Source organism: Eucalyptus grandis, chromosome 6 (assembly GCF_016545825.1).
Source record: "Eucalyptus grandis isolate ANBG69807.140 chromosome 6, ASM1654582v1, whole genome shotgun sequence".
Classification (NCBI taxonomy): Eukaryota; Viridiplantae; Streptophyta; class Magnoliopsida; order Myrtales; family Myrtaceae; genus Eucalyptus; species Eucalyptus grandis.
Window position 1 is genome coordinate 20,519,625 of NC_052617.1, and position 8,088 is coordinate 20,527,712.

Sequence of the window (8,088 nt, forward strand, 5' to 3'; positions counted from 1 at the left end):
AAAAAATGCCTTGCCCCCTCCACATTTTAATAAAACCAGTTTGAATTAGCAAAAGTCAACGGCTTTTTTTTAAAAAGGGGGTTTTAATTTAGTCGTAGTGGCTGATCACTTGTGTTGCATATTTCTTCCGTGCTCCGAATATGCTCTCCCATCGATGACCAACTTATAAATAATTTTTCAAACAAACAGGACAGGAACACTAGTCTCGATAAAAACAATGGGTTCAGGCCGGACCGTGCCAATTCCGCGGGACAGCACACGTGCATGACGCGAGGAAATTTGGGTGATTAATACACGCCGGTTTTGTCATCGGCAGGACTTTTTTGATGTGTCGATTAACGTAAATATAAAATGTCAGAAAACGTGTTCGAATTGTCAAAGGGTGAACCGATGAGATGACACCGAAATATCGAGGGGGCTAGAGAAGCCGCCAGGAACCTTCGTATTGACTTAGAGTTCTGAATCATAGGCACATTTCACTATTAACCCTGTAAAACTCGAAATATATTTCGTATGTGAATGGTTATTAACCTTGTAAACTTATACGCCTTTTGGTTAATTTTTCACCTGTTGAACAAATTATAATCGTTTGATGCAACATGGTGGGTGCAACCTGGAAAATTCTCCTCCTCTTCTTGGGGCCAGCACAATCTGAAATCGGTTTGAACATGCGTTGAGTCAATGAGGATCTGCGTAAGTGATTGGCCCCACAAGATCTTGCATCCCCATTGGTATGCTTCTACACATGCAATTTTTTATAGAAAGAGTTCCATCACACAAAGGAGAGGGGAGAAGGTCAATGCCTGCAGCAAACTTTTCCTATCGGCCTGCCTTTCTCATGCTTTACTCGAAATTCCTATAAAGATAATTGAGTGGACCAATCATAGTTCTCCTGGTTGCCATTGATGCAATCAAAACCACCATTTTTTTTTTTTTTCTGTTTTTAATTTCAATGTCACCCACCACCTGAAAATAATCTATACCTTATGTCACCCCATTTTGTTTTTAGTTAACTGACCCAATTCTGGCCCCTCTTTTGAAGTTTCTTTCTTTTATTGTTTTTTACTGGGGAGTGTTAAACTAATGGATTGGCCTTCTGTGTCCTGCTGAGCTACTTCCTGTTATATATATATATATATGTCCATCATCTCTTGTTCTCTCCCTTTTGAGAGTCTGCCGGTTTCAATTTGTCTGCAGAGAAAAATGGCAACACAGCCTCAGTCCTTTTTGTTCCCTTCTTAAACTTCGTTCTTTGGATCTGTCACTTGGATGAGAGCTCTGATAGATGCAAGGGGAACCCAATCTTTCAGCTTCAGAGAGAGCCAACGTATCGGACTTGTTCCTTGCTTATCACCATCTGAACTCTTGAGTTTTATTTAATCCGTGTTGATTCCAAGTTCTTAAATTTTGTTGCGAGTTCAGAGTAGTAAAGAGGTAATGGGAAATGTCTGCCCCCAGCCTGCAACCCGGGAAAATCAGAAGGGAAAAATGAAGAGTGCTGTAGTTGCCGCTGAAGCCAAATCATACGAAGGAATCACTAAACCAAAGAGTGGCTCTTCATCCAATGACAATGGCAACGGGATTGCACAGGATAAGAGCAAATCGGTATCAAAACCGGCCATAAAGGTATACTTTTCCTGTGGTGCAGTCTTTCAGTTTTTTATTTAGTTATTTTGTGACGAACGATGATGCATCGTGCTGCTCATAACTAATGTAGGAACATGGTTGCCCATGAAACAATATTGAAGGAATTATTATACTTCGCAATAGATTCAAGCAATGCATATGGTGAACTATATCATAGGTTAAAAAGGCTGGATGTTGCACTTGAGTTTTACTGAAATTCTTAGAGTGCAGATGCTTGATTCACTTTTGATGATGTTCAGTTGGTGTGAACTGGCTGGTTGATTGTTCGACAGAGTGATTCCAGTAAAATCAGACTTAATTGAAGATTCAATTTTACAACTGTACTCATAATCTGGTAATTAAGGACATTTGGATTGTGCAAAGATGCTTAAAACTATTCACAGATTGGATAATATATGTTGTGCTTGTGGTATTTTTGCTGGTCACTGCTCAAATAGCTGATGTAGCATTAGCTTTTACACAAAGTTCTGCACCTAAACATTTTTAGATGCCGAACTGAGTGGCTTACATGTACATTATTTTTATAGGATTTTCCATTTCCTTGATTTCACTGATAATCTTGAAGTTATTTATCAGGAGGAAACTTGGAGTTTGGAAGTTCTTGTCGACAATATTGAGCTTTCTGTCATAAGAACTTTCATAGTTTTTTTCATCCAGTGCTTATGCTATCATCTAGATATTTTAAATCTCCATCTGTTTGAGCCTTTCTTCTTTGTATTGATTTGTGATGTGAACAGTTTTGGAACAAACGGTCAACCTTGGGAAAAGTCAGCAAGGGCAGGGAAATTTCAATACTGGCATTTGAAGTAGCCAACACAATTGTTAAAGCTGCGAACTTCCTACAGTCTCTTTCTGGTAGACAACTCCAGCTTTTGAAGGAGGTCTTCACTTCAGAAGGAGTACAGAATTTGGTTTCCACTGACATGCAAGAGTTGCTGACCATTGCAGCTGCTGACAAAAGGTTGGTGGTCTAGTTGGTGAGAGCCTATGCAGGAAATTATCCTATATGTATGTCAAGTCAAACCGTGTTTATTTCTATCCATACTCAGGGAGGACCTTGAAGTCTTCTTGAGAGAGGTCATCAGGTTTGGAAATCAATGTAAAGACCCCAAGTGGCACAAATTATCTTTTTCAAAGTAAGGCAGCTTTACTTGGTTCAGTTCATGTCCAGGAAAATTCCTTGTTTTCCTGATAAAGTTTACATGTTCATGGAAACGATTCTGATATGGCAGACTGGATTTGGATAATTCAAGATGCAAGCTTTCTGGAGAAGAAGCGGAAACATCATTGCAACAATTGAGTTCTTTGGCACAGCAAACAATGGTAAGGTTTTTTTTTTTTTTTTTTTTTTTGAGCTGAGTTCTGCAAAATTTCATTTCTACTTAGAATCCCCTGTTGCCTTACATGATTCTCGTATGTGAAATATCAACATTTTGTGCCATTAACATTATCATCTATCATTTCCGGAATATCCGTTGAGTACCTCTTTAAGAATAAAGTGTAATTCGATATCTCTTGAGTCTCACCTTACATGTATTGCACTGGTCAATGGAATAGCTGCGCATGATGCTCCTGTCAAGTGTTCCGACTGTTTTGGCTGGATCATTAAAAGGCTATCCCTAGGCTGTTGGTAACTTTTCCACATTTTTTCTTCTTAAGAAACAGATATAATTAAATAGTCAACTAGCTCACAACTTTTGAGAACCTCCCTTATAATCTATTCACACTCGATCACGATCATTCCAAATTCTGCCTTGCGAAAAACTTCAGATGAATGGTGGTTGTCTTCTTCTATGACCTGAGATCTTTCTTTTTGCAGGAGTTATACCAGGAGTTAGAAGCTCTGGACAGATTCGAACGAGATTATCGGAGAATGGTTAAAGAAGAAGAGTCCTACAATCTTCCTTTGAGAGGTGAGATTTGCAGATCTTAGATTTTTTTCTTCTGTACTTCGTTTATGTTCATGAAGTTTTGTCTCCATGCAACGTAGATTTGATTTTTCATTTTGGGTTGTGTTACTTCATAGCTCCAGTGCCATTTTTCACGTTGGAGAGCACATTAATATCATGAATATGATAAGATGACAATCATCCCCGTGGCCTATGAAATTATCAGCAGCTTGTCATCCATTTTGATATTTACCTCCCTTATGAATGTTCAATATGAATATGCTTCACAGGAGAACACGTGAAACTACAACTGGAGTGGAACGAACTTTTTAACGTGTCTTTGTGATGCCTTGAGTGGTCTCAGTAGCTCCTTGTTACATATTCCCATAAGCGAATTCAGCAGATCTTGGTTATTATCTGGACTATGTGTTTGGTTTCTGATTATTTGAAATATGTGCTTCTACTTTACATTCTACAATTTATATGTTAAGCATGTCCAACCTCAATAGTCTGTTATACAGTTCATTTTTTATGTATTCATTTACAGGAAAAGATCTCATGAGCTTGGAAAGTAAACTCAAACATCAAAGGAAATTTGTAGAGGGCCTGAAGAAAAAATCTCTCTGGTCAATGACAATGGAGGAGGTATATCTATGCAATTTACAAGCTACTTATTTTGGCTTTCGATTCCTGATTAAGATGTATTACTCATCGCCTTCTATTCATATATGGTGTTGACTTGTTTAAATTTTCAATTGCAGATCATGGCAAAGTTGGTCAACATTGTAGTATTCATGCATCAAAGAATGATAAAGGTTTTTGGAGACAATGGTATGGACTTGCCTGAATACATTCAGCAAAGGATTTGACCACATTGCTTGTGCTCTAATTAGATGCCTACCATTAGACATTTCTCACATCATTTGCTGCTTTGGAGGATGTTAACGACGTTAGAACACATTTTGGTTGAAAAAGCGTAATCTTGAGCTTCTTTCAAAAGAATTCAAACATAGAAGTAACTTAAGTCTCTCATTCTTATGAATTCCCTGTTGCCATAAACCTGGATATCCATTCTCCAACAGATTTAAACAAAGGTTAATATCCTGAAAAATCTCAAATTGGTATACATGTAACAAACTTATCTTGAACTAATTTTTTGACCACCAAAAACTTTAAACTGATATATTTTTAACAAACTTATCAAAAACTAATATAGTTGTGACAAATTTACTTTTTGTTAATTTCCGTTAAATTTTACTATCAAATTACTAAGTTAAGTGACATGTGATATTTGACTAGTATACTGGTTTGGGATTTTATTCTCTGTTTATTACAATTATACAATTTTTGTAATTTTTCGTGGTATTAATCTAATTTAACAAAAATATACCAATTTTGGATTTTTTACTGTCGAATAAATTAGTTTGGGGTAAATTTGCCACAAATGTACAAGTTTATGATTTTTTATAATCGGTTGGGTAAATTTGTCATGGGTAGACCGGTTTGAAGTTTTTCATAGTCAAAAAATTAATTTGAGTTAAATTTTTCATAAGTGTATCAATTTGAGATTTTTTAGGATATTAACCTTTTATATAAAGATGCCTATTAAGTTTCGGGTCACTAGAAAGATCATAACAAATGAAATTTTAAGGGTCTGACAAACCGTCATTGACCTAGGACATGAAATAGAAAAGTACGAATCTTATCCCTTACATGAGAATTTCGCATAAGGGAATCAATTTTCCATTAGCATTTGCTGTAGATCGTACTATTGATTGTCAGCCTTCTCAAGCATATTCATTTCAAACTTCCTTTTTTCCCTTGATGCACATGTTGCTGTAAAAACCCTTGAATTGAGTCCAGCCACATTAATCTCCTCAAGAAGAAAAAATGGAAGATAATGATGTCTCGTGCCAGTTTTCATATTGGTTGCCAATGCTTGCGCTTGTAGGATTATACACGTAAAGAATGTTTTCAGTTTCTCAAGCATCTATTTAACCCATGCCAGGTAGGACGAGCTTCAGCAAAGAGTACACGACAAATAATGGAGATTCCCGAAGATTGGGGAAAGCTAGTCTTGCCCTACACTACGCTGACATTGTCCAGCAGATAGATGAGATTGTGAGTTTGATCCATCCTCCTTTCCGATCCATCTGATTTCAGTTCAAAATACCTGCTAAGTGTAAAATATATGTCGACAGGCAACTCACCCAGCGTCTTTTTATCCAAAAGATAGGAGTAGGCTATATCACGCATTGCCAAAAGCTGTTAAAACAGCACTTCCATCTCGTGTGCAGAGTATTGATACCAAGGATCAGGTATCCTGTTGTCATTCTTTTATTCTTTTCAAAAATTACTTTCAATCCTGCATGGACTCTTCTTCCTCTATTCGTCAAATCTACTTCTACGAGTTTGCCTGTCCAGCACAGTTCAGCATACAGAAAAATTGCAGTCTGTCTCACCACGGCAGTGAACTTTGACATCTGTCAGCATTTGCAGTCATGATCCTGACTAATATTTTCCTAATTTTGGATTTATCCTTTGACAGTTGCCGATTCCGCATGCAAGGGCTGAATTGAACAAGATTTTAAAATGGCTTGTCCCCCTAGCAACAAATACAATGAAGTAAGTTTCAGTCAGTGAATTTCTGACCTGTTGCTTTGTTTCTTGCCCAAATGAGAATACAGAAAAAGCACATTCGATGTCACTATATTAATGAGCACACCACTTCCTTTGCACAGAGCTAATGAACGATTTGGGCGGGTTGGAGAGTGGGCAAAGACTAGGTTTGTATCTCTCTCCCTCTTTCCTCTTTCTCTCTCTCTTTCTCTCTTGCCATTATGACATGGGTTAAGTATTATCATTTGGTGCTTTTAACAGTAAAGAGGCCTCTGAGAACACATCTACAAGAAACGGCATGATTCGCCTCCAGACACTGTATCATGCAGATAAGGAAAAAACAGAGCTATACATCCTTGAATTGACCTTTTGGCTACACCGTCTGGTCACCATGGTGGAGCAGAGATACCATGCTTCCAACCCTGTGTTTATTCGATCTCCCATTTACCAGAGGAGGAATTTTCACCCCAAAGTCCAGCCTCCAATATCTCCGGGAAGTAGCACAGGAACACCAAGTTCCTGGACTGAACTATCTCGACAAGGTAAAGATCATTCAGAAGAGGTATTTCAAAGGAGACCGACATATGAAGGAACAAGAAAACGGTTCTGTGAGCCAGGATGTTCTCAGTGGAATGAACCGATTGAGTTTGAGAAACACTGAATTACCGTAATATATGGTCACCACTGCTTTGTACATAGCTCAAAGCAAGAAAGTATTTTACCTTGAATACACAAACTTTTCCTAAGTTCTTCAATCGGTTCACCAATCAGCACGTGATTGAGAATCATTTTTGCTTGTGAGAATGTACAAGGTGTTAAAGGCACTGGTGCTCAAGGATGCATTAGGATTTTGTTCAACTTCATCCTCAGCCGACTCATTTCTTGTACCATGGCCAAACTGCCAGTAGTGTAAATTAACTCTCTTAAACTTGCTTCCTGAATAATTTGTCCAATTTGGAAAAGAATGTGTTGTTCCAACCACCCCATTTTCCCAAGTTATTCAACATTGACTCGAGAAGCTGGGATTATACACTGTCGAACTGATCGGATATTGTTTTGTAATTTGTCCTAATCAAACCATTGAAGAACACCCTATAAACATTGCAGAGCCAATGGAGTGGTTCGGTGTATATAGGTGTTAATATGTCCATGAATTGGTTATGCCTACTTCACCTCTTATACTAGTTCCACATTGTAACGAGTGTCTCCACCTAAACCGCAGTTCACTAAAATGTCTTCCACCAATTTCACTTTCCTCCCTCATCAAGCCCTTCCAGGTGAAAAAAGAACAGAGAAAATTACAGGGCGCATTATCTGCAACCGTGAACTCTTTTTACGTAATCAAGCCAAAAGAAGAATTCCATATTATATGATTCCACAGTACATAGACCTTATTGCTATGACATATTTACATGTATCCTAATTCACTTTCATTCCCAACTTTGTCCCAACCACTCCACTTTCATTTTCTAAAACAGGCTTGAGCAGCCTGTACCACCATAAAATTGCCACCTCTGTGTTATCCCATTGATCAAACTACTTTAGCTCAGTGGCCATGGAGGGCATCTCTCTCAGAGCTTCGACCTTTCTTTTTCTTTACGCTCTCCTCTTTTCCCACTTCGCAGCTTCACTAGCACAATCAGGGGCCGGGACTATCCATAGAACCAAGGACCAACTATTACTAGCTAGCCTCCAACCAAGCACTGGAACAACGTCGACCTCACCAGGATCAATCTCTTCCCAGCTGTTTCTCACTTCTCCTTCAGGGAGTTCTGCAGCCTACCTCGTCAGGCCTGTGAACTCCGCCAGTTCAAGTGATAACGACTACTGTTACATCCAAGTCCAAGGAGGCGGTAGCGCAGTTTGGAAGTCGACATGTGCTTCTGTAAGCCAAGCCAACACTTGCAGCCTTGTATTATCCGGTTCAGGCCTT

General features: G+C 38.5%; 1 protein-coding gene across 2 annotated transcripts; it reads left to right on the top strand.

Moving 5' to 3' along the window:
* Positions 1-1,178: 1,178 nt before the first annotated feature.
* Positions 1,179-7,111, top strand: LOC104448853 (protein PSK SIMULATOR 2-like). Of its 2 annotated transcripts, none has more exons than XM_010062775.2 (13): positions 1,179-1,327; positions 1,428-1,626; positions 2,385-2,608; positions 2,697-2,783; positions 2,880-2,970; positions 3,467-3,560; positions 4,084-4,181; positions 4,298-4,367; positions 5,545-5,657; positions 5,738-5,854; positions 6,085-6,161; positions 6,278-6,322; positions 6,417-7,111. In XM_010062775.2, exons 2-13 carry the CDS (start codon positions 1,438-1,440, stop codon positions 6,814-6,816), a joined length of 1,605 nt encoding a protein of 534 aa, XP_010061077.1. In that variant the 5' UTR covers positions 1,179-1,327; positions 1,428-1,437; the 3' UTR covers positions 6,817-7,111. The 2 variants fall into 2 exon arrangements, with proteins under 2 accessions (XP_010061077.1, XP_010061076.1); XM_010062774.2 differs by having other exon boundaries at positions 1,423-1,626; positions 6,417-7,110.
* Positions 7,112-8,088: the final 977 nt, after the last annotated feature.

Coding starts and splice junctions, on each gene's coding strand:
- LOC104448853 (XM_010062774.2), top strand. CDS start 1,286: ATGCAAGGGGAACCCAATCTTTCAGCTTCAGAGAGAGCCAAC. Junction 2,609..2,696: donor ATTGCAGCTGCTGACAAAAG/GTTGGTGGTCTA, acceptor ATCCATACTCAG/GGAGGACCTTGAAGTCTTCT. Junction 5,855..6,084: donor GTATTGATACCAAGGATCAG/GTATCCTGTTGT, acceptor ATCCTTTGACAG/TTGCCGATTCCGCATGCAAG.